Source organism: Nesoenas mayeri (assembly GCF_963082525.1).
Source record: "Nesoenas mayeri genome assembly, chromosome: 1".
Lineage (NCBI taxonomy): Eukaryota > Metazoa > Chordata > Aves > Columbiformes > Columbidae > Nesoenas > Nesoenas mayeri.
The window spans coordinates 146,021,515-146,049,397 of NC_137541.1; the positions used below are offsets into that span (position 1 = coordinate 146,021,515).

The window sequence follows — 27,883 nt, forward strand, 5'->3', positions numbered from 1 at the left end:
CACAAGATTTAAGAGATTTCCAGTTTGCCTTTGATTTTTAGATATGGCTTTATGAATGGCAAATCCTTTGGCTTTAACTCATGTTTCTCAAGCTGTGCAGAGGAATACTGAATTTAATCAGACTTTGCAGTGAATGTCTGCTGTAACTTCATTCCCCCCTGGAAACACCTAAAACTTGGAAATTATCTTTAAAGACAGTAAGAGTGGGTTTCAGTTTTGCTTTCGCAGAAGGGTTCCCACTTTTGCAGCCAGCCTCTCTCTGCAATAAGATCAAAAAGCCCAAACCACAACACTGCACCCTCATGCTGAAAGTTCACAAATCCTCAGATGACTTCAGACAATGCAATAGTCCATTGCCAGTGTAGACATGATGTGCCACTGATGAAGTTTTGATGTCAAATATGGCCAGAATGACTGGTCATCCCATGCAGCTGTCACACCAACAGAGCTGAGTGAGCTACACTGCTGTCCTGGCTTTGCTTTTCTCCATGTTTTCTTGACAAAGCCAGCTTCTTTACATGCTTGTCCAAAATAGGGACATGGTGTTTAAAGATAAGAAGCATGGATAAGATAAGAAGCATTATTCTGATCTCCCTAGAGGATAAATACTCAGTAGCCTCTCTGCTTCTGGAGACATCAATGATCTTTCAACCAGTCCTGTTAAAGTTGAGGGAATTATAATATGTTTGCATAGAGATACCTTCAGATATCGTAACTCAGGAACTACTGGTGTGTCCATGGTACATGAAGTCTGTGCCATGACAGTCAGTACATCGGCACACAGGTAATAATCAAAGTGCACAAAATATTACAATGATACCACTTTTGTAAGTGATTTGAGCTTCAGTATTACCAACTTCAGGTGCCACAGGGAAAATGGTATCAGGGACCTAGCAAAAGGACAGGTCCTTTTTGTGAGGGGTCTATTTGATTTGACCTACCAAATGGAAAATTATTCAGTCCCCATTGCAGCAGAGTCATCATAAAATGCCAAGACACAGCTGACTGAAGCTTTTCAGGCTTTTTTCCCATGGATTAGCCTTTGATTGGTCTTACAGTAGACTTTTTCAGGTAGAGCCTTGAGGAGTTCAAGACATTTCCTGTGGTTTCTAAATGCCTTTGTAATGAATCTGAAATTCGGGCAGCTGGAGGTCAGCTTCAAGGCAGGCAGAGCTGTCTTCTATCAAGGGACGTGCTTTGAAAGTGGTAGATCTTTCTTTTTTATTAGGGATTAAAATCAAACAACAATCTGGAAAAATAGAGAGCTAAAAGCTGACTCTGGAGCATGAGCAGAAACACGGAACCATGGAGGTCAGAAGCCAAGTGCCAGGTCCAAAACAAGGCTCCTTGAAAAGAGGCACTAAAGCACCCAAAGCATCAAGGACAAGTGATGCGGCATGGAGGGAAAGGATTCACAATGTGGTGCTTTTAACAGTAACTTGGGCGTTACTGGAAGGGCACAGTAGATGATACACGATTATGCTTTGATGCAGGCAGGCAGTTACTGGGCTAGCTGGGGGAGAGGAGCAGAACCCCTGGGATGCCTGTCTCTGGTCATGTTCACAAGCTGCACAGAGGAATACTGGTTTACAGGCTTCTACAAAATGCAGAAGGTCCTGCTTGACCCTTCTAACAAGGAGTGGGGAGAGATGGTTGTGCATCATCACACTACTTTTACCATGGGGAATAAAACAGGGAGTTGAGACCTTTGGTGAGGGCGAAATATGTATAGCAGACAGGTTTTGTTGGTAATGCTTACAGAAAAAAAAAAAAAAAAAAAAGGCAAACACCAAGATATTTCATTGCATTAACCTTGGACAGAGTACAATGTTTACTGTATTACTTGACCTTCACACAGAATTCTAACACAATTGTTTTCTTTCATGTTGCAAAAACAGGGCACTGTCACCTTCACCTCCTAGTTTTAATTCCAACTCAAATATTGTTAGGGTATTTCTAGTTTATTTCATTCTTGGGTGCTGCTGAACATTATAAGAAGCCTATATATATATATATATATACACACACACATATATATATATATAAAAATCCAATTCTCAACTAACCATAAATGTTCCTTGGGAATTTTGTGAGGCTAGCACTTCTGGGAGGGTGCTGAAACCTGGACAATGCCTTCTGCAGGCTGTGTTTTTGTACTGTGGAATAAATAAATAAATAAGGAGCCACCCAGCTGGGAAGCATCTACCTTGTACGGTTCACTGAAGAGGGAGTAACTCGTGTTAAATGCGCCATCCTCCTGCTGGGCCTCCTGATTTCTCCTTTCCCATTCTTTCCTTCGCAGCACGTTTCTATCCGGCTCGTAGACACTGCAGCAAGAAAGAGGAATAGCTTCTTAAGAGTTAAAAATTAGCAGGCAACATATAAATTAGAGCAAATTTAAAAGTGAAGAACTCTAGTTTGCAGACAGATGGCAAAAGTAAGCAAGAACATGAATCAGATGAATGCCAGTCCAAGCAGGCTGGGGAGGCGCAGGTCTCCGGGAATGCTGGTGCTTTCTTCACACAGAGAATAGATAATTAAATTCTTACAGAAGAATAAAAAAGAAATCACAGGGCAGGATCTAGTCTGTGCAGAAGTTCTCTGCTTGAAATGTGACAAAGGAAATATCGAAGCAACTTTGACAAAGACTGAAAGTACTCTTAAGGCAGATGGTAATTACAGCTATGAGTAAATAGAAATTATGAACATATTTCCACTTATGACATATCCTCTGAGTGTTGTATGAGAATGCTCCTTTTTTCACATGGATGTGTTTCGGTAGTGATTCTTTCATTAACTAGCTCCCTAAAGAGCTGTTAAAACTACATGCTGTAGTGGTTTCCACAGTTAGGCTGCTTCTTCTGATCTCTGTTAATCAGCCAAGTCGTGAAACTACTACTGAAACAATTCCTCTTTCTGATGGATTTGACACTATTGCAACTTCGGAGCTTGAATAAATGAATACTGGCATGACAGTGTATGTATGGCTGGTAGAGTGCAGCTGAAGAGAGAATAAAATCACTGCATTACACAACAGTACTAATTTTTAGAAATGAACTAGCCTGGCTCCAATCTAGATGTCCAGAATATTTATTTTTTTTTTTTTCTAGAATTCTAGTTTCATGCATGACAACATAAACCAGAGAACCCTTTCCTCGAATTTCCCCGACAACAACACAGGTTTGCACATTTCAGTCTGCTCTGTTTTCTTCACAAAGGAAAACGATGTGTTTACGTGTTATTTCAGGACAATGTGACGAGGATGCTGATTGCCTATTTTGCTTAGCTCAGCTAATGCCTTTCTTCTGGCACTGTAAATCTGTAAAGTAGAAATATATATTAATGTCATGTAAGTGTACCATGTGTTAATAAGTAAAAGGTTGTCTTCCTAACTAGCTTCCCAGTTAGCAAAACATATGTTGCATCAGCTACCCACGTGACACTACCTAGTATGCCCCAGGCAAGGCAGTAAAAAGGCCAACAGCTATCTAATTCTAATTCAAGACTTGAGAGGATACGTTAGATGGAATTAGTATTTAAAAACAGTGCCTCAGCAGTCACCAAACAGACACAAACTCTCATGTTTACTCGTTGAAGCTGCTGACTTGAGCTGGGCTGCAGAACACCCTTCTGATGGGTCTGAGGGCAGATGCCAAATGCCGGGCAGGGCGCTCGAACACGGAGATTTATTGTGAAACACAGGGTTTCAGTGCAGCAGGTTAGAGACAGCTTCCAGCCACCAGTTTGTTTATTCCTCTTACAGGTGGTTGAATTTTTTCGAGTTTTATTGCACATTTTTCATGAGCAGTGCATGTTACTCACACCGACACCCCCTTTTTGAAAAGAAGTGTCACAAGGAGGCAATCATCAGGGTGGAGTTTTGAGCATGGAAAATGCCTTCCTTCAGGAAGAAGGAGATAGTGAAGGCCACCCCATGGGGTCCCTGTGAGCACAGATTATCTGCTGCACATGCTGCCAAGGCCAGAGGCAGAGAAGTTGTCATTTACTGCTACACGAGCCACGGTCCTCGGTTACTACATCACACTATGTGAGCGTACCTCCATCAGTAACAAGAACCTGTGTCTAAAGTAGACTTTCTGCCACCTTGAATAATCGTTCTCAGGTTGAGTTTTCCTGCAGTTGCAGGGATCCACAACTTCATCCTCAGCCGCGTTTCCTCATTCAGAACCTCTTGACTCTTTGAGATGCTTTGCATTTGGACTCTAGCCTGCAGTCAAATAGAGATGGGCAGCTCCTCTGAGATTAATTACAATACTGATCCCTACCTGATTTCTAGGAAGTAAACAAGTGCAACATTCTTCACGCAGCCTTGTACAAATTTAAAATTGCAACAGTGTGATGTTCCTAAAGTGGAGGGACTTTTTTATTCCTTTATTTAATGGAGGTATGTAGGTCTTTTGTATCCCTTTTCTTGTCGAAGTCATGTTTGATGAAGACACACAGATCTCTGAACCCCCTTCCCAAATGAGAAGTTCGCTGTTGGCAATGCAATGCATAACCTGTAATAATTCAGAATGATTATGCAAATGACAAAACCGTATGACAATGCCTATATGCTGTCTGTAAGTCAGGAAGAGCTACAAGTTGAGAGTTGTATTCCTTCGGTTATACCAGATGGCACAATCTTTAGCACTTGTGGGGCTGCTCCTTATTTGCATGAACATCGTAGCAAACACATTTCCTTGCATGGATGTCACCAAATGTATTTATTTATTTTGGTTTAATGATGATACTGCCAGCTGCTATAATTGTCTTTATTGCAAACACTTCAGTTAATGGAAAATTATTCTTTTTAATATTTTTCTTCCTTCTTTTTTTTAAATTTGTAATTTAAAACAATACCAAAAATACATGTACCTCTTTAATAGTTTACAGTGTTTGTCTATTCCATAGCTAAGCCACGAAAAACAAATTCATGAAAATCTCAAGTTTTTTTCCTCATTGGGGCACGTGTGTGTATGTGGCTGATGTATGTATATATAAGTATATATGTTATATGCAAACTCACACATTAGTTTATTGATGAAGAGTTTTGCTAGTATGGGCCAAAATGTTGAAGCAGTTTTGCAAGACCTGGAAACCAAAGAACAGGCAACTGTTCATCTCTCAAAAGTCAGTGTTATTTATATTTGTTTCATACAGGTCAAACTCCAAAAGGATGACTGTAAATAGTTTTAAAGTGGTATATTATTGTTTTTAAAATGCTGCATCTGTTTCAAATTCATGCTTTAAGGACATGAACTAAAGCATGCGTAACAAGTCAAACAGTTACAAAATTTATAGATGAATAAATGTTGCATTATAAAAATTACACTATCATCTCGAATTTAGCCCACTGCTTTAAAACCACACTTTGATTTATCTCAGCCTGAAGATCTGCCAAGAGACATATTGGACATGCCAATTAATTATGTCTAAATATCAGTGTCTCAGGCTCAAAGCACCTTCCGCACACCATCACCACCATGCGGTCACGGCAGCTCTACCCTCTCTGCTTCTTCTAGAGCACTTCAAATAATTAACTCTCAGGTTATTTTACAGATCAGAATACCAGTGGATCACCAAACCTCTCACAGGAGGTATGTTTATTAAATTTTGATCTGCTGTGATGACTTTTGGATGAATACCATGATGGCTGCCCACCTTTTGGCCGTGCGTGAGGTGGGCATGACTCCCTGTGAGACCAGCCTGAGGTTCAGAGCCCAGGCCCAGGCGTGCTGGTGCCTCCTGGGAGGGCAGCTGCGGCACCAGCCTCCCCATAGCACTGACAAAAATGCTCGTAGCTTTTCTTCACGCTACTCCTGACATCAGAAGAACCATTTCCTTTAGCCCTTAATTAGAAATAGACGGAGTCGGCTCAGGGGACAGCCTAGGAGCAGAGCAATAACCTTACTTGAAAAACTTGGGACTGGATTTAATCTCCTACAAAGTCCAAAGAGTTATGGAGTCTCAGGCTAGGCTGAAGGCAATCATATAGAAAGCGTAAAGTTTTAAGTGTTGAAGAGCTTCCTTTTCTTTCCTTTTTTTTTTTTTTTTTTTGTCTCAATTTACGTCCCTCAGACAACACTACTTGGAAGTACTCAAACAAAAAGGTCTAATCTCCATGATGAACTGGGTGGAGACAATTGTACGAACACGTCCTCCTGTCCTTCAGTTTTAGGGAACATACAATTTTGCATTCAGAGGAAGATGTCCTTTTCCACAAACTAAAGCACTGCACCTTCTCTGAGGAATTACACGCCTTTGCAGATGTATGGTGTGCATTAATGATGCTGCTCGACCTTTTCAGAAGCCACAAAAATTGCCACATCACTAGCGGGAGATTCACTAAGGAGACTGTTATTTTGCTACAGGATCACCATCCTTGCAACAGCTGGCATCTTTGAGGCTGTAAAAGACATGGGTAGGTAAACTGAGGGCGAGACCATGGGTTGTCCCCTTGCCTCGCATCAGTTTATTTTCTGGCAAAGGAAGGGGGCAGTGACTCAGGCTGTCCTACCAGCACGACAGAGGATAGTGTTACCACACATATACAGATACCTGGCAACAATTACTGAACTCGTTACCATTTGCAGTAACCTGCCACCTCACTTTTGCCTTTCCAGACCTTCCAATATAATTTTCCAGTCCAAAGATTCAGTTCATTATTCTCTGAATTGTGAGGGCTTTGCAACACCCAACTGCCCACACATACACACACACCTTCCTTCTCCCTCCCCACGCACATAAATATTGTGATATAGATTTAGAAGGAGTAGCTTGTTTATTTGCTGGTAATGTTTTTGACCCAGGAGGCGGATCTCCTTCACCCCAGCAACTATGTGTGCATTTCACACAAAATTTTAAGAAACTGAAGTCTAGACATATTCATAACAAAAGCAGAGCTGATGCTTCATGCTAACATGCAATGATTTCTTAAACTGGCAAAACCCACAGTTCCCACAGGCTCCTGGTGGGCCTTTGGTAGGGAAAACCTAGATCCCATTTGCAAGGGCTGAGCTTCTTTGCCAGATTTTGTTGACTTCCCCATTTCTGCCCAACCTGACCCTTCTAAATACACAATCGGATTAAGAGGCTCCATACAAAGCGCCGTCAGATCACGACACCCACTCCCAGCATCATGGAAATGATGCCATCCCCAAGCTGCCAGGTGCAGTCCCTGAATATCCCCTGGGAGTGTTCAGAGCTGATCATGTGCCTAACAAACAAACAAATAAACCCACAACAAAAAAGACAACCCACACCATAAGTGACTAAAAGATACGTGTGTTTCAAGAATAAAACCGGACCCGTGAACAAGTTTTCTGTGAGGACACATATATCTTTGAAATTAAATTTTACCACACAGTCATTTCTGAATTATGAACAAAGTTGGAACTGCTTCAAAACCATGAAAAACAGGCAATATGTCAAGAAAATAAATTTTAAAATGGTTTACTGATTATTCTCAACATTCCCCCACAAATTGTGATCTGGCACACAAGTCAATACACTAAATTTCAGGCTGAAGTGAAGACAATTTCTTAAATATTTAATAGTCTAATTCTCCCCTGAATTACCACATTTATGCCAAAGTAGCTAAAGAGACTAACTCCAGGGAAAAACTTATATAACACAATAAAAAAACAGTCCAATCCTGATGCAGGACAGTGATTATGAAACTGAATTCAGAATGGAAACTGGATTCTGAATTTAAACGTGCCACCATTCCCACATCTCTGCAATATTTTACATCACAAAAGAACTAACCAGCCTGAGACCTTGTAAAGGCAATAGCCCCAAACATTTTTAGAAAACAGTTCTAATTCTGACAATTTAATTACAACAATTCAGGTTCTTTTGCTTGCTGAATTGCTGTGCTTAACATGGAAGTGCTATCATTTAATGCCTGTTTTCTATTTTACTGTTCATGTCCATGGTTTTCACTGGCCAATTTCTTGGTACTAGTTCCATTTTCAGCTAAGTATAAATGATGCCTATTTGGGAACTAATTGCTAATGGGTTATGGGGAGCTCTTAGAGATGGCAACCTTACATTTCTGAGCATTAAATGTTTTCCCTAATGACATTTGAACTATCGATTCGATTATAACAAAGGGGCTGCCTTTGATGAACAAGTGGCGTAATCAATAAAATACCTTCCCAGGTTGAAAACGACTCTTTTAGACTTTTTATCTAGCTTAAACAGCAGAAGTTAATTTGAGGATTTTTACAGTATTTTTTCCCATTTACAAACAGAAATGCCGTGGGGTAAAGCAATTACTCTGATTTACTGTTCTCACTTTGATTGAACATAAAGATGTAGCCGGGTCTCAAAAAAGCAGTAACTTAACAAACTGTGCTCCTATCCACAGACAGATAAAGTACCTACTTTGCTATTTCAAAGAGTTTACCTCCAGGCAGCAGCACAGAGCAAACATCAATCAATGACATGTGTCTAAGATGAGATTGATGTTTACTCTCACAGCTTTTCATCTTACATCCAATAAATTATTTTTCCTTCACCAAAATGCCTGGTTAAATTTCATTTTTCACTTTGCGGTATCAGTTTTAAAACTTTAGCTTCCAGCAATTTTAAAGCTAGGATTCATTGATGCTTCAGCTTTTACAGCCTGTTTATGATTTGTATTAACCATGAAACACTGCCGTCCAAACACGAATATGATCAGAGGGAGCTGAGCTGGGCTGGCCGCTCACACGGTGGCAGGTGCAGGCTGGAAGGTGCGAGATTGCTTTAATTATCTGCCTGGAAATTCCAAGTCTGAAACGGGGAGCTATATTTTCAGGGGCAGATATATAGCATCTACCAAACAAATGCATATATACATATCATATCTGCAAAATCAGTATCTCAAGGCAGGTCTTCTGAGGGCTCATGCTGGGCAACTGGAAGGAACCAAGGAAAGACTAATTGTGGGCGCAGTTATTATCTTATAGGTGCTTACATCCAACATTCACAAAATGTGTGTGGTTTGCATGCAACCTGACTGAATTTTAAATATGTATTGAAATATTGAAAAAGCCTAGGGTTGCAACTGAGGCTGGGATCTAGGCTGTGGAGTCAGAGCAGTAAACATCACAACAGAGGAACATTAAAAAAAAAAATAAAAATCCAATTTAGTTCAACATCTGCTTGTACAAGAGCACCTCTTCCAGCTCTGCTACAGACAAATCATGCACATTTTCTTCCCTCAGTGATGTTTTGCCCAATGAGAGAAACTGAGACATAATTCCTATTTTTAATTTATTTTTTTTTAGTTTCAGGAAAAATAACTTAATCAGATGATAAAAATCTACCAGTTCATACCTACAATATATATAGATATACAAAATTTCACCATTCAGTATCAATGGGCAATTCTATAGTCAATGCCTTACTATTTTCTTTTTGCTATTAAGTGCTGGTGTTCTCTTTTTAGAACCCTGAAACTGCTAGCAAAAATAACTATGAAGATCTAATAACGATATTGAGCCAAGCTAGAAACAGAACATTACTATCACTTTTAATTTTGCACTGCTCTAACAATATATTGTTTGAAAGTAAATTCACAAGTTAAAAATTCACCACTATTAGTAATCTCACACCTGGAATGGGTAGGGTTCTTTCTCCACAATCCAAAATGATACTTAAAACCTCTAGAAATTAAATGGAGATCTTAGAAAAAAATGCCACGACTGAAGAGCACAAACCAGACACAGCACAGCTAAGCCCTTTAATTTGATCTTGTTAATGTTACTTTTATGTTGTGACTCAAAAATACAACAGCTGAGGGGATCAATATGGAATCTTTATTTCTGCCTGACACTGCTGGATTCCCTGGGCTGCTACACAAGGCTTTACCTCACTTGGTGATGCCGATATCTGATCCAGTTTCTTCTTACATCGCTTCCCTGCCAGAGATGTCAGACACAACGCCCCACTTGTCTGTTTTTCTCCACAATGATTTCTGCTCTCCATGGCATCCTTATGCATGGGAAACTGTTCCAGTTATCATCTGACAAGCCTGTGTGTGTGTTGGTGTGGTTTTTTTTTCCCTTGAATCTTCTTCTTTAGGCTCCTTACAGTCATAATTAGTCAAAAACAATAGCGGGGGGTTTTTTTGTGAGCCATCCGGCTTATCTGTGTAGAGGATGTACTTGCATAGGCAAATTATTCATATAGTTTTGGTGCATATCCTGGAGAGTGCACACTGAATGTTGCAATAAATTGAATTTATTTATATCATTTTGTGATTTCTGGGGATGTTCTGAACATTTTAAATGTAAAGAAAAAAAATCTGGCCTTCTAAAAATCTATTAAACATTTTGCAGCAAGTGCTTAATACTTAATTCAAATTTTTTGTTGAGCTTCTTATTGATGTATTTGCTGAAAACTGGATTTCATTCAATAAAGATCTAAGTGCTAGTTTCAGTGTAAAAAAATGAAAATAAGTATCCTGAATATTGTGAAAAATCATGTTTTGAGTCTATTATACTTTTCTTGAAAAAAGGTCTTTTTCAGGGAAAAAAAGAAATCTCCTTGCTCCCATTTTTCTGTAGCAATTTAAATGGCCTGCTCTTTCCATGGGGCTCTGAACAGTGATCCATCTTCTCACAGCTAATTGCAGGATTGAGAAGTACACCTAGCACACAAAAATTGAAAGCTCTGTAACTGGCAGAAAAATGTTATCACACAATTCATCCCGGTGCAATTTGACTTAGAGAAGCAAAAGCAAAGACTATAATGAATCATTAAGGCCGGATGTAAGAGCACTTTGCCACTACAGAGATAACAGTGGTGTCTATTAGAAAACATTCCTGGCACAGTAGCAAAAGAAGTAAAACTTTACAGACTTCCACGGATGACAAAGGCCAGTAGTTTTAATTTAAGCTGTTAAATGCTTTTGGCACCACTAAGAACCTCTATTAAACGTGAGTGAAAGACACACAGAGATCCGGTACCTAAACTCCTGCCTATATTTATGTTCTCTGCACTTCATTTTAGATCAATTTTCAAAATGATCTGATGTCCAAAAGGCAACGAAATTCAGGACTGAAGAATGGGACACAGGATTGCAGCTTTATGTAGTATTGTACTTTCACGAAAGCCAAAGTACAGTATTTCATTATGAAGGTGTCATCTATTACTAACCATCAAATCTATGACTCATGAAAACGTCTATACATGTTTTATTAACAAAGCAACATTTCCAATTTACTCTTACTATAATGGATAATGACTGAAGGTTCATCAGGGTTAATCAAGAAAATGATGTAAATTTTATATTGTATTATGTTTCACTTGGCTTAAAATGGATCTTAGACGACAATCTCTTTTATGTGTTTAATCATGATTTACAGTATTATAGAAACCATACAACAGCCCCAGTGTAAAAAAAAAAATATATGAACAAGTCGATGCATAAGTCATCAGATTTTCATGTATTTGCCGAAAATCACTGCTTGGGATCTTGAGCAGACAGCCACTGAGTTTGGGTTCCACAGAAATGGAATCAGTATGTTTTGAGATGTCTTGCTTTAATTTATCTTTCTTTCATCTTTTAGAGATAGATGGAGTCCTTATTACAGCATTTTATATATTACAGAGGAGCCATCACTACATACAGGTAAGGCTGAACTGAGTTTTAAACACATCTATGTTAGCATGTCTCATGATAAAAATAAATTTGACTATGTTAATAACTGCCCATGTAGATAAAGCAACAACCAAAGCAGTTAAACCCTATGCCAGCTGTACAGATACAAAAAGAATCAGCCATGGTAAATGTCCAAATAATAAATCCACTAAAACCTGTGCTTTTGCTTATAGGAATACCTGAAATGTAGCTCACTATACAAAGAAATTGTGATTGTTTTTAGCAATAGTTTGTATCAGAGTCTGGAAGCATAAAATCTCATTTACAGGGAACTATGAGGTTCCATCTTCCTTCTGCTCAACTGAAGTAGAACAACTAGAAAATGGAACAAGAGATATATATGCATATAAAAACCTAAACCTAAATCACAATCTAATCTAACTATCTATCAAGTGCCTACATAGATGGCTTGCTTTCATGGAACAAAAAAGACCACTGTAAGAAATCTGGGCTCAAGAACCCAAGAAAGTTGTGGTTCGTACATAACATAACATAAGTTACAAACAGTGAGAAAATGCTTATATAGAGGAGGTTTCACTCTCCTTGCACAAGGAGTTAGTACTAGCCAAACATACTGCATTACACCACACAGCTAGCTAGCTTCTCTAAAATACATTGTATACATTTAAACTCAAGCAAAACGCAATTTTTTCCCAGTTTTTTCTTCTGAAAATGGAGAATGTAAAGTGGATCCGAGGTTTATGCTTGACCAAATAACAATACCACCACATATCCTTGGAACCTGCAGAAGAAAAGTGCACAGCACACAAACCCTATGACTTCCAGTTTCTTAATCATTATATCCTGCTTGCCCTGTGCGGCTCTGTCATATTTTGACATGTTGCCTCAAGGGATACGCAAAATTAGGAAGATAAGTTAGCCAAAACCAGCATACCCAAGCATAAAATAATAATTTATGTTCATATATGAATACAAATTCATACACGTTAAAATGATCAAAAAGTTAAAACTTCTATGCCCTATGACTGGTATAATTCATGTAAACGTCTTTACATCTGCTAGTCTCAATTCATTCTGCCTATGAAGATGGCTAGAACAGAACTCATGCTGCCCATCTTCTGAACTACACAGGGAGCACCTGTGTGCTCCCTTCCTTAAGCACATGCAATGGGAAGCAAAGGATTTTATCTCTCATTATAGAAAAAAAAAATGAAACAAACATCTTTTTGTAGTTGTTTTTGGTTTGTGCCTCTCTTGGTACTCTGCTTCTGCTTCAGAAGAGGGGTGGTGACATGGCCCTGTCACAAACCCAAAACAAAATGTAACATGTTTGGAATACAAAACTCCAAACATAATAAAGCGCAAAATAAGCTGCTGTATTTTAACTCACAAAAACAGCACGACTGTTCAAGTGCCTCATTTTTAAGTAGGTTACTTTTTAAAAAAATATTTCTGAATCTGAAGGTAATGTGATAAAAACGACAAAAGATTACCCAGAAGCATTAATGGTGGCAATGGATGCAGAAGCCATTCCAGAGATGCTCGTGCAGAGACGGTGCCAGACGGGCAGATGCCGTCTGTTGGAGGGACCAGCCTGGTTCCAGTCCAAAGTGGTGAAGCGAGTGACCTGATGAAGATAGATCCACCGTCCCCTCACTATCTAACAGCTGCCTCGCCCTGACTGCTTTCTCTCAGTATATTTTTGCTGCAGCAACAACAACAAAAGCTTATAAGAGAAAAACATTTTATTTTTACTGTATACTTTATTTGAAGTCCAAGTTCACAAATGCATATTCATGTTACAGTAAACGATAAGGATATAATTTGCCTGTATGGTCTAAGGTGCAAAATTATTCAGTGTTTCAGCTTGAAAGTGGTAAGAGGTATCTAAATTCTATATCTTTTTGTAAAAGCGTTTAGAATAATACATACAGCTGTATGCACTATTCTAAAAGCACAGGTTGAGGAGATGTCTACAACATTTCTATTTGAATCTTCTGTAGCAAAGGTCCTATTCTATTATGCTAGAAACTTAGAAATCTCTAGGTCATTTATTTCTGTAATTTTTAAAAATGTTTCAAAACGTTGGACTTCAGTTTGACCGTCTCTCACTCCAGTGTTCAGGAACATCCAATGTGTGTGCTCTCCCAGAAGGCGTACTGAAGCTGGTTTCACGAGAACAACTTAAGAGGACTAAAATCCTTCTCTAACAGGTTATACATTAAAAAAAGCCAGAATTTCATTTTCTCCTGTTTCACCAGGATCATAGAATATAACCAAAAGGAGTTGAAAAACATATTTTTAAAAAAGAGGGGTGGAACAAGGCTAGATGGCAATTCCCTGATTTTCCAGTTCAGAAAAGCAAACAGACTGGTGATGCTTAAGATACAAGAACTTCTGCAATGAAAAAAAACATATATAATAATAATCCATACAGGAGGAACCCATCCTGGATCTTTGTATTGGCAGATTATCAACCCTTGATACCAAAGTCCTCTGAGGATGGGACAGGATTGGAATGGACAGGATTTTGAAGACAAGGCAAACTCTGCCCTGGTCACTATCCATGAAGTTCACTGAAACTCATATTCATATTTCTAAAAGTCCAGAACCTCTAAGGATGCTAATCCTGCAGTATGGATTTAGCTGTTCACATGCTCTCACACTCTCTAGTCTTAGAAGTGATGACAATCAAAACCCCCGCAGTAGATACCCAAATTCTTGTTAAGAAGTATCATTTGAACCTCTTGGAAGGTGTTTAACATTTTAAAGACACAGAATGACACTGGCAAATCTAATATCACATTTTTATTTTCCCACCGCAAGCCAGCACATCTCTGCATGTTGCAGAGGTGGTGTTCCTGGAGTGGGCTGTGACACAAGTCATCGATGGTGTCAGTCCATCAGTGTGACTTGTTGGCAGGAACCTGAAATAGCTCTGAACAGGAAAGTGAAGGAGCTGCTTGCTGTCCTCTCCCCACCCTGCTGGATGGTCCCTACTGTGGGGAAAAAATTACATGGATGAGGGTGGGAGAGAGCGCAGAACCAGACCACTGCGGGTGAACTTGATTTTTATTTGAATCCAAACAAAGCACAGTATAATTCACACTTGGTAACTGTAATATCCCAGTGCAAAAAAGTAAACAGAAACTGTTATTAATAAGAGAATATTTTGTTGCTAGCATGCCGTGTTAAGCAGAAAACTGCTACTACATTTAGCCTTCCCTAAAATCCTCCCAAGTAGCAATGCTGAAATAGCTTCTCAGTGACAGAGGAAATGGCAGAGAATTATTTCCTTCTAAGTAAAGAAAAGCGAAAGTCTTAGGTAAAGATACTCCATTTGTGTTCTTTACTACAAATAAAAGAAAATAAGCTCTGTGACTTTGCTCAGTTTTAAATTTGGGGTTGTCTCTTGTGAAACTGTGAAACTATTGTAACACCGGTGTTCAATTTTGCTGAGAACCAAGATAATATCTTAGTAACTCAACGACAAAGGGCAAAGATAGAGTTTTTACATAATCCGAAAGAACATTTTGCTGTTCCTGACATGGGAATACCTAGCCTACCTAATTGGATACTAATGACAAAGATAAAGAAAACTTTATTAGAATCTCAGGAAAGAAAACATGAAAATTATAATGCACTAAATTAAAAGGAATTGACCAGTTGGGTAGACATAAGTATCAAGCTGAAGATAATATTATTTGAATTTATTAATTTCAAACTAATCTGTCCTCTAACCATTTAAAAGCCTAGGTTTACCATCTTATGACATATCTCATTAAAATACACAAAACAGAAAAAACATACTGCTCTGTGTATCTCCCCGGGGCCAAATGAAACAAAACAGATATTCCAGAACTTCACTTCCCTTAATGAATCTACTTGCTCAAATGCTTGTGAAAATGTATAACCATAAAATGTTAGCTGACTCTTTGAAACCAAAGAGAAAAGCACATCATACCGTTAGCAGTCTCCCACTTCCAACGTGGGAACCATTGGATTGTGCAGAATATTTGATATCCATTGTCAGGAAAGCTTGCAAGGAAGAGCAAACTCTCTGGTATATAGCTTCAAAGCCACACAGAACTTCCAGCTAAAATACAACAGCCATGTAAAACTACTATCGGTCTTAGGCAGGAGATACAAGGCAGCAGGTTCTCTGAATCTGCTGTGACTCAGAAAGTGTCCTGCAGCAGAAGGACCAGCTGAATGATTCATGGTTGCACTTGGTTCCCATTTTAGCAACCATAGCACACGAAATGTCATCTGTCCTCCGGGTCTTCCTCTCATTCTATTCCTGTTGTCCCTGTCCTTTTGATAACAAACTTCATCCGAAACTGACCTGCAGCTGGGCACTGAGAATATGCGCACAGGGAGTGGAGTGTCTGGCCTGGGGACCTCTGCTGTATGAAAGAGCTGGTGTAGCCCAGAAGAAACAGATGTATAAAGGAGTGAGATATGGGGGGGGGGAAAAAAAAAAAAGGTTTGTCTGGTTTAGAAAAGAGAAGACTGGGAGACACATGATAATGATCTTCCCACCTATAAAAAAAACTTGTTGCAGAGCAGACAATGATGAATTGAATTCTGTGTCTGCTAGGTCACACAACTTAATTTGCAGCAGAGGAGATTTAGATATGATTTTATAAATGCTATCTAACTTTAAAGGGAAAGGCTAGAAGAGGCTGGCTGTCTACTCCACAGCCTCCTTCATGGCTTCTTTATTTCAGAACAGGTCGGTCAGTCCTCATCTCGACCCTGTCCCCACCAGCAGACAGTTATTAAGTTGTTCCTTCTCAGACAGGTTCAATATACAAAATAAACAAGAACAGGAAATCTTCATGCATTGTACAACACAGCTCCCCCCCCTGCCGGCTCTGTCCAGGTGAGCAACACTGCCTTACAATATTGTATGGGACATCTTTCCTCCATAAGTACCTGCCTGTTAGCACTTACCCAAGTTAAGACTAGTTCTCTCCAACTATGAAGACACTTTCCTGTGAGGAATATGCACCAAACACAGATTATTTCTGGACCGGGGACCTATGGAAGTCCCTGTGCAGCTGCACCACAATCTTGAGGGACTCACATGTGCTGTAAAGGTTGGACTCTTATCTGTCAGGCTGGCCTAGGTGCGCTTGTCCTGCCTAAGAGCCAATGGATGGAATAAAGATTCTATACAGCCCAGCTTTTGAAATAATTTGGTGGTGGTGGTGGTTTTGTGGTTTTTTTTAATACATGGGCTAAAGGACAGAGAAATTTTCCTTTTTTCAGTCCCTGAATTCAGAAACTGATCCATAAGATGTGAGAGGAAGAATACCTTTTCCATCATCTCCAAATGCACCATGTTTTGGTGCTACAGAGACACACAGGGCATGCAAAGGAAGACATTAAAAAAAAAAAAAAAAGGTTTTTTCTAAAATATCTTGCATTGGTAATCAAGAACTCTAAGCATTCTTTGACATCAAAAATTCCAGAAGGGCTGCTATTCGTGGCGGCTTATATTTGCTATTAGAAATTTACTTTTGACCCTTCAAACTCGGTGGTGCAAAAAAGATTTGAACCCTCTTTTACAACAACAGAACCGGCAAGGGGAGAGCAAGATGATTTTGTGACCAAACATCACAACTGCTCCCTCTGTCACCAAACTCAAACTCCTAACATCTTCAGGTGATGCAAATGGCATAACTCTCCTCATGTAAAGAGTGCTATTTATTCTGTGTAAGAATGGGAGAAGATCTTAATCAAGCCCAACTGTGTGTGTGTATATATATATATGTCTAAAGCCAAACACTGAGGACCAGCCACTCAGAACCAACTCAAGAAGATTCTCATCAGTGTGGCCTTTGAGGACACTCAGGGTATGTGGTTGAAAAACATGACTAGCAAGAAGCCAACCAACTTTAACATCAAAAGCTGAATCCTAGAGCTTAAGATCACTGCAGACCGTTCACTACAAGGACTACTTTTTCACTTTCTCTCAGGATTTGCAACTATGGAGTGAATACAGTCCAACAAATTCACTTTGGAATAGGAAGTAATGATATTTCAATTCTCCTACCATGTGTCGCAATTTATGACACATCAGAAGACACTGCACAAAAAAATTGAACTATACCAATTTCCTTTTGATAAGCAAGCTGAAAAAAATTTAAAACTCCTCCTGCCCCCTACCAGAATTTTTTTTTTTACTTTTACAGGTTTAGAAAAAAAATAAGAAAGGAAAATAAGTTTTCTGTATGGTGCAGATATACTATTCTCCATTTTGGGATCTGATGAGACACTTTTTATAATGTGAAAATTATGGCACCTTTTGTCACAAATTACGATAATTTTTTTTTTTTTTTGTACTGGTTTCAGTATTTTGCTCATCTGTTCATGGCATTCTATTAGGTGCCATCATAAAAAGAAAATACTGTTGGCAATATTTATTTGTAGAGACAAACATCAATGCTAAGCACTTAGCAGTACATTATGCTTTTTTGAGGATGCACTTGGGGGAATCAAAGTATTTTATTGCGCAATAGATATTCTTCTGTTTGTACTTGCATTCCTCCAAACCTAAACCATCCACAATGTTTTATTTCTGAGCATACATAACCAAGAACACTGACTGGGGTGATATTGTTAAGTATTCAAACAATTTCTGCACATCACTTAGAAAAAACATGCCTTTAGGTAAATATCTTTGCTTTCTCTTTTCGTTGCCTTTCCTTTGCTGGTGCCCTTATATGACATGTTCTTGGAAAAATGAACCACATTTACTATTTAACAAAAATAAAACATGAAAAATGTTATAAGCTACAAATAAAATCATCTAGTATTTGTATTGCGCTAATTTGTCAGGGGTTGAATAAATGTTAATTATACAGCTTTTTAAAAATCAGACTTGTTAATGTCATTTTTAATTTAGAATGTTACACTGTAAATGTTTTCCATTGTGTTAATTTACACCTGTTATTACAGCCTCCATTATTAGGTTTACACTGGAACAGCTACTTTGTGCCACTGAAATTTGCTTAAAACAGCAGAAACAATTACTAATTAGAAGGGCATGTTTACTTTAATTATATTTATTTCCTAGTCTAGTTTTATATGTAGCACACTATGAAAGTGTATGATTCAATTAGCCAAAGCCATTTATCTTAGGCAATTCCTCAAATGAGCATTGCTTACAAAGACAGCAAATTCTTTCAGCACTACTTTGCCTCATAAATTTCATAGGTGACACTAATAAATACATATGTTGACTGGGTATCACTTTCTATGTGACCTCACTGCTTTCTCCCATTTTTGCTAATGCTTATTCAGTAATTGCAAATTACCAGAATGGCATTTTATTTAAACAAGGAGCCCAACTGCTTTAATCAAAGATTTTAAACTAGTGACATGGAGAACTGTCTCTAGCATTCATAAACTCAGAATCAATACAAGATAAGCATTCAGCTAATTCAGTTATCTGCACAATGCGAAACTACAGATACTCATCCACTGACAGCTAGAGCTGGTTTTATGTATTACACAGTGCTTTATAAATTTGCAAACCCAGTGCAATTTAAACTTCTTGGGAAAAAAAAGTTAATGTCTTTATCCTTTACAAATATGACTCTTTGAGTAGTTTTTCCAATGGAAGTTGTATTATCTATCCATCCTCACAGATTAAAAAGAAGAGGGAGAGCCATAAAAATTCTTTACAAATTACTTCCCTGAAGCTCATTCCTAGATTATGTTTTAAACCTGAAGTGAAGATTAAAAAAAAAATACAAAAAAACAAACAACACAAAAGAGTTGTGTTTCTAATTGATAGTTGCTGCTCCTAATCTATGTAAATTATATTGGCAGGTAATAATGCATACTGTTGCTTTCGAATAGCATTATTTCAGTACTTATAACAAAATTCAGTACTCTGAAAAGTAAAACTGAAGATAAATTTGCAAAAGCCAGAGGGAAACCTCAATGAGTTCTACATGAAAAGGCACTCTGCCTCATTCAGCCATCAAGGTTCATACATTTACACCATCTCACTGTCATTGCACAGGCTCAGCAGCTGCATGGCATTCAGAGAGTGAAGCTGATGCTGTCCAAGTGGCTACAACAGGGCTAAGGCTTCCCAAACAGGGGCAGCTGCTGCCCGTGGAATGATGCACAACAGTTCTGCTTTTCAGCGGTGCTACAAATAATGATGAAATACATTAATTTAGATCATCACACTTTGGACTGCCTGGGCCACATTTCACACCTTCCACCAAAAAGGGAATTCATTCCAAGTTTAATTTCTCTTTAACATATAGAGTGTAACAAGAATGATGAAAATCTAAACTTCTAAAAAGAACTAAGCCAGTATCTTGTGTGGCCAAAGATCACAGACGTACCTTCTCCCAATCCACTGCAAGGCAGAAAAGAAAACAGTGTACAAATAGAAAGCCTGATGTAATTCAGAAAAAAGCTGCTATTAAAAAGTCAGCATTTTTAAAAAAGCTAACAGAGACATATCTGAGCTGAGGCAATTATTTTGTAGGTTAAGAGGAGAGAAATACTGCTGCAATTGAAGATTTGTCTTCACAGGGATTCTCAAGAAAGTCAAGGCAAATCAACTGAGGGAATGAAGTCAGTTCCCAGTCCCAGAACATATATTATGGCAGCTTTTCCTTCCTTCAAGACAAAAAGGGATCAACTGCACTGATGTAAGATCACTGACAATGGGCCAAGCATGTTCACATAGGGGTTTAACAGGCTTTAAGGTATGGAGACTGACTTCACAAATTTAGTGCCTCCACTGGTGTTGCCTTTATCACGCTGTGTGGTCACTGATAACAAAGGCTGACTTAATGGACACCATCTCTGACCTCTTACTAATAGCACCTTTTCTTTTATTTACATGTGGGGCACAGGGAAGGAGAGGTTATACGAAGTGCACTGGCAATTTCTAATAGCTAACTATCTTCAATAATGAAGTGTAAGATAACAAATCAAGTCTGAGTCATAACTAATTAAAAGAAACGGGAATTGAAAATGAATGTAATTAGTCAAAATTTCTGAACAGTGCCTTTATTATGAAGTCAATAATTAAAATGGAGAAATCAGTGTTTTGTAACATAATCAAGCCCATACACAAGCAACTTCTGGCCTTTCTTCAAGTGTCTTGGTTTTGAGTAACTCTACTTTCAGAAAATTTGTGTTACTACAAATCCTGTTCGGTTTTTGGTTTTGTTTTTTTTCAGAGAAGAAATAGATGAGATGGACTTGGTAATCTTTGCTTGGTAATCTTTTCTTTGTTAGGAAAAGCTGACCACAGTATGTTGTTACTGCCTCCGTTATTTGGTTACTCTCTTTGCAAAACAGCAGGGAAGAGGCACCATCAATTAAAACCGAAATAATGCTGGTTGCATTACTTTGCCAAAGTCAGAAACACATGTACTTGTATGGTACATACAGTTATCAAGAATCTGAGTTCTTAAGTGCTAGGATACACAAACTCAAAGCAGGTACGTGCCTTTTAAAAAGAGGCCTGTAGGTGTTTAATTAAGCAGACTTCAGAAGAATCTTAGCTTATAAGAGAAATATATTGATTCACTCTAATATTTTCCTTCTGACATAGACCTTCTTATAACCATGGGCTGGTTCTTTCTAGGCTTGTTCAATATGTATCACCCAAAAGGGGTTTTCTCACATGCAACAATTGACTGAGAGCAACGATCTCGCTTTCATAACCAAACATTCATGCTGTTCTAATTCGTTTTGTTCCACCACAACATATCTTCACACACATACACAAAAAAAAAAAAAAAAAAGAAGAAAAGCCTGGTATTTTCCTCAATGTGTGCAATGCTGGCCCAGATCAGAGCTTTTTTATTACTTTTAGCCAACACCCACCAGGTAATTTTACTCAGGCTCACATAGTGGGAAGCAGCACATCAGCCCCAGCTCTGCCCAGCCAGCCAGGCACTGTGCCTTGCTGGTACAGCTGGGAACCAGCTGGGTATCCAGCACTGTATTTACACTCTTCTCCTCTTCGTGCCCCTAAAAATTATTGAGATGTGACCACCTCTTCCAAAAGAAGAAGGGGATGATCCAAAGGTATTGCACTCAGTGGAAACCCACCACCACAAACAGCCAGATAATATGTGACACCATCATATGTTCTTTATTACTCCTAGTAGAAAGTAAATAATATTTTACCCCAGACAGAGCTCAAAGGGGAAACGCACTTCTCCTCAATTTGAGGCTGATGGATAAGTGACAACTCCATCAAGCGGTGCCTGTGATCTGACACTATCTGAAAGGCACGGCTGCTGCCCAGGGAGCCTGCCTGGTCTCCCTCCTGCTGATGCTGTGCTAAAGGCTTCAATTAGCACCGACCTCAGCATGGGAATATTCTCCCTGGGCGGGAAGGGAAATATCACAGACTTAAAGCCCATGTCTCTCCAAGACTGAGGTGAAACAGTGCCCTGCCAGATTCGCCTCCCACAGACTCATTTTGGCAGAGGGTGCACATCAAGGAGCAGCACAGTAGCACAAACTGAAACAAAGACACTGTTCTCAGATATTTGCAATGCATGAGGACTACAGCAACTTGGTGCTCTGAGTAGTAGCCCACAATGCGTGTGTGTGTGTGCACAAACATGCTCCCCTCTATGGGCTCGCGAGCTGCCTTGAGGCAATGCTGCTCCATACACACACACACAGATGGACATAAACTCACACATATGCAGCTGAGTGTTATGCACAACGGGGAAAAAATGCAGAAAACTGGGAATTATAAGAGACCAGAAGACTTACGGAGGGTCCACAAGGATCCTGAAAGTCAAAAGAAATGGCAAAGAAAAAAAGGAGGGGGGAAATATCTGGCTGTACTCAAATATTCCCTACACAAATGACTTTTTACTAAAACTATTACATTATCTTCCATAGAGCAAACACTTTAAAAAAAAACAAAGCCAAGTGCTACTGTAATGATAAAAAAGCTACTGAAACAAACCACTCAGACTACCCTAGTCCAGGGGAGTTAAGATTACATTTACTCCTGATTCACTCAGGAAAAAAAAACAAAAACAACAAAAAAGAAAGATTCTTCCACATAGTTGGAGGCCACTTTAAAATAGACGTATTTGCCCATCTTAAAATTATTAACAAACTTCTTTTTACCATAGGATTCTGGCTAGCATGGAAAACTGGGCAAGCACCATATATTCAAATGATTAATAACGCATGAATTCCTCCAAATCAAAGGTAAAGCAAGCAAAAATGACAAGCAGAAGGAGAAAGCATCTTAAAAAAATTACCAAAGAGCTAGTTTTGGATCTAAAGGCAACACCAAGCCTGCCAACTTCTCAAAGAGGCTGCCAAGCAGCCAGATGCCATAACTGAAAGGAAATTATCCAGAGTTTTACATCTGAGTCTCATGAGAGCCTTTGAAAAAGGACAAAAAAATGGATGCTGGAAAGAGCTCAACTGTTTAATTTCTATCCCCACCCTAAATATTTATTTAAAAGTTAAATTGAAACCATTGCAAAAATTAAAGACAGGATGTGTAAATACAATGTTAGGTATTTACAATGCCCCACAAGGGCGAGCTAGCCCTACCAAAGTACCAGAAAACTCTCCGGGAACATGAATTAAAGACCTGAGGTCATTCCAAACTCCTCATTTGAGCCAGGCTTCAGAGAGCACACAGAGTCCCCAAGGAAAGACTTGTGATGACTGAGTTTACAGAAGCGGTGCCTGGCCCTGCAGCCAGGGTGGGCATAGGAGTACTCTACACAGCTCCTCTCCCACCAAGGACATCAGGCACATGGCCCATCCCCATCACACCATGGCTTCCACCTGTCACATCATGGGCCCCACGTGTCCTCCAGCTGCAAGAAAGTTCAGCCCATGATAGGAGCTGGCACATGGCTGTCATGCCAGAGTAATGCCTTTGTTTTGGCTGTGCTGGAGGCATGTTTGATCCTGTCACAGAGGGGATGCTGAACAACCTTGAGGCAGAAGCCAGCTGTAGGCCATCAGAACACTTCAGTTAGTCCATAGCTTTCTCCATTCTTATACCTGAAGAAGTCAATGCAATGAGGTAGGTAAACAGACTGCAAGTAGCAAGCTGCGAAAAAAAAGGAGCTGAAAAGTCTCTAATCAGTGGACTACCTCCACTCTGCAGCAACATCCCGCAAAGCGTAAGGTAGCACTGGCAAACGGGATCCAGCCCCTACTTAAAAAGTAAGTGACCACAATATTTGGATTTTTAACGTGAGTGAAAGAACATCTACAGAGGTCTCTATTGAACCCGCAAGCCCAAACTCAGATTTTACTTCATGTAGCCCTCATTTCATGAACACATAAGCACACATATTTAAAATACTTGAATAATTCAGTTTAAGTCACTGGAACTCCTCCTGTGCATCAAGTTAAACACTTGCACAAGGTTCTCTTAGGTCACAGTCTTGCACTGTTTATGCAGAAAAAATTTTGTAACCAGATTGATTTGTATATTCTGCCATCACTTGGCACTGAGCATTTGTATCCCTTGACGTTAACTGGCATCTGTCAAGCACTCTCCTATAAAAAAGTTATTCAGTTGCACATGTTTGTAATATGCAACTGCATATATTACTTGGGTAAAGAAAAGGCAGTTATTTTGATTTCTGCCATAAAATACAGTATAAGTGTAAACTATGAACTGCAGAACACAAAAAAATGTAATTACTGTTTCAAATACTGGCCAAGTAAGCAGTATTTTACAAGACAAGAAACAAATGTTCAGGTCAAAACTGCAAATGGAAGTGACCAAGCCTGCACTGGACTCAAGGGAACACAAGATCCAGCCCCAAGACTGTGACAGGTTAACATCTCGTCTTATTAAACACACCTGCTCTTTCTCTCCTTCTGGACTTTCTACAGGCTTATTAGGATTTGTTAGGTCTTTGGGGGTTTATTTTTTAAGAAAACACCAGGTAGCATGCAAAAAAATAAACTAAACAGTGAATTAACCTAAATCCCTCTTTTAGCTAGTTCAAGTCTTGTTTATAATGTGCATACACCACTTTGCATTTACCATGAGGCTCCTCAATTAGTTCAGAGACAAGTTAACCTTCTATCTCCCAGCAATAATAACTCATGCTCATTTTATACAACACAGCGTTCTGCTGGCTATTATCCATCATTTACAAGTGTTATTTGTCTATAAAAATGACACTAAAAAGTTGAAAAATGATTCTGCTCTGCCTGCTGCTGGATGTGTTTTAACAAATGGTACCAATGCAAAAGGCTCTAAGTCATGTAAGAAGCAATTAGTCAAAGAAGCCATAAATATTTTTTAAAAAGGATATAAATGATTGCTTGCCAGATAGTAAAAGCTCTAAAGGTTGCTACATAATAAAAGACTGAACCTACACATACATATCTGAGTAACTTTACCCCTGTGTGCAATCCCATTAGGATGAAGAAGGTTATTCAAGCAAGAAACGTTAGCCAGGTGAGTAAGCGTTTGTCCTAAAATAGTTAAAATAGTATTCTTCATTATTTATCATTAATGAAGTTAATCAGATTCAGTGCTACTTACTCATGCATGCATTAAACAGAAACCTGAACATGACATGCATATTTATGGAACAGAGATTGAAAGATCATTATCTGGAGGGAAGAAAATCCAGCAAAGAAAAGGATGCGTTAAAATGTGTCTGTTATCTTATTAGAACATAAACTGATTTGCTTAAAACATAAATATTTATTTTAATTAAATAATAACTTCAAAACATAACAGCTATAGCTAATGTACGAATTTTGTGATTCCTGATGAAGATGCAGGCCACAGCCACAGCTACCATCAACCAACTGGTTTGATTCCATTGAAGTCAATGGAGCTCTACCAATTTACACTGGTGTGTGTCTAGCCTGTGGCGCCCCACTGCATCTCTTTCATTCAGCTGAAATGTAATATACTGTACACCACCAGAAACCAAAAAGAACGCAAAATAAATTATTCTATTTACTTTCCAGCTAACAAATAAGGTAAGCACTCCCCAGTTTCATCTTAGAATTCTGAAACTGCACCCATTTTTTAAAATTATTTTTAAATTTAGATACCCATATACATGTTTAGAGGCCAGAGAGATGGGAGTGGAAATCCCAGAAAAAAGGACGAAAAAACTTTAAACGTGCAGCTATTAAATATTCATGCCATTGGCATTCTGCACCTTCAGTGAAGTTCTTGCTCTATATATGGAATGAAACTTATAGTTAAGCACATGACTCCACTAGCTATCAGTTTTGAAAGAGTTCATTATGATGTGAGGGGGAAAAGACTCTCTAGGTTGCTAAACATATGGTAAAATATATTGAGAAAATAGAGAAAGAAGAAACATTTCTGTATATTCCTTCACCTTTAAAAATGACAGATCAATTCTGGCTTAAAAACAATCTTGTTGTTCAAGCACCTGAAGAAAAAAACAGCGCATTACCTTCAATCATATTTTAAAGTTCTAACATGATTTTATTAACTCCTTTTTATTGCTCAGTTTAAATATTCTAATTGGCACACAGCACACTTGCACTCACTAGATATCCATTAGACTTTAATGCGTTTGAAATGGTCTACAGTATTATGGGGCTGGCAGTCCTACTGCAGTCCCATTTACAATGACGCAAGGTAAGGGGCCATAAAAACACAATGGTTAATGCCACTGCAAGAATTCAAAAAAAAAAAGCTGCCTCCAGTTCCTCCAGTGTGGCTCCTTATGGATGGCTTTGCACAGACAAGGGCCAGTCACCACAACCATGGATGACCAAAATCATAGAGCCATGAAGATGATTAAGGGAGTGGAGCATCTCCCTTATGAGGAAAGGCTGAGGGAGCTGGGTCTCTTTAGCTTGGAGGAGACTGAGGGGTGACCTTATTAATGTTTATAAATATGTAAAGGTTGAGTGTCACGAGGATGGAGCCAGGCTCTTCTCAGTGACAACCAATGGTAGGACAAGGGGCAATGGGTACAAACTGGAACACAGGAGGTTCCACTTAAATATGAGAAAAAAACTTCTTCACAGTGAGGGTGACAGAGCACTGGAACAGGCTGCCCAGGGACATCCATCCCCATCTTTCTTATAGGATCCTTATAAGTACTGAAAGGCCGCGATAAGGTCTCCCCTGAACCTCCTCCATGCTGAACAACCCCAACTCTCTCATCCTGTCCTCACAGCAGAGCTGTTCCAGCCCTCTGATCATTTTTGTGGCCTCCTCTGGCCCCTCTCCAACAGGTCCGTGTCTTTCCTGTGCTGAGGGCTCCAGAGCTGGCCACAGGACTTCAGGTGGGGTCTCACCAGAGCAGAGCAGCGGGGCAGAATCACCTCCCTTGACCTGCTGGCCACACTCCTTTTGATGCAGCCCAAGATATGTTTGACCTTATGGGCTGCAAGTGCACATTGTCAGCTCACACCCAGTATTTCATCCTCCAGTACCCCCAAGTCCTTTTTACGCAGGGCTACTCTCAATCCCTTCATCCCCCAGTCTGTATGAGGTCTGCAAATGAGGTCTACAAGAGTGTGTGGGAAGTGGGTAGGAAAGGAGGTCTGTAGAGCAACACAGCTGGTGCTGAGGCTCTCAGGAATACCCAGGGCGTGTGCTGGGCTTGTTTCCACACCATCACTGCTTCCTATCTGGAGAACCTACCCAACACACACTGTGACTGTGTGAGCATGAGCCTTTGCACGCACCCAGCACTGAGGTCATCTGATGTCTCTGTATCCGGAGTCACGGCACGGCACACCATGCAGGGAAAAAAAAAGCAACTCACTCTCCACAAAAAAGTCTTGTCTCATCTCTCCACATTCTCCCTAAATCACAGATATAGAGCATTTATGTGTCTGATACAAGAAACAATTATATATTCGTGCCAAATATGTTGCCAACCTTGTTCAGGAGGGTGGGGTTTTTTTCCATTAAAACTGTCCCTGTAATGCCACCAAGGCCAGATTCTCAGGGATCCAATTTCTGGCCATTTCAGGAGAACAAGAAGTTCACAACTGTGGGAAGCAAGAAAGGAAGACTGAGATAGCCTGATGTACCTAATCAAGGAAAATGTGAGGGCTGGGCAGCCGTGTTTCCGTGAATGAGAAAGCCCTTCCTACTGACACAGTGGAGCTGTGTAAATGCCAGCCTGAAAATAAAAACAAAATATACCCATCCGAGTTCCACATGATCGTTTTTAATTTGATTCATTTCCATGCAAGAGGTTTAAAAGATGCCATGTTTTATGATACTTAAGAAATATTAATAAAAGC

General features: G+C 39.3%; 1 protein-coding gene across 1 annotated transcript in view; it reads right to left on the bottom strand.

Annotated features, from left to right (window-relative positions):
• The window catches only part of AFF3 (ALF transcription elongation factor 3), a gene marked incomplete at both ends in the record, with an annotated part of 326,580 nt that overhangs the window by 275,428 nt on the left and 23,269 nt on the right, over positions 1-27,883 (bottom strand). The window contains one exon of the mRNA XM_080347050.1: positions 2,207-2,327. Coding sequence (XP_080203176.1) covers positions 2,207-2,327 — 121 coding nt within the window. The remainder of the gene's footprint in view (positions 1-2,206; positions 2,328-27,883) is intronic.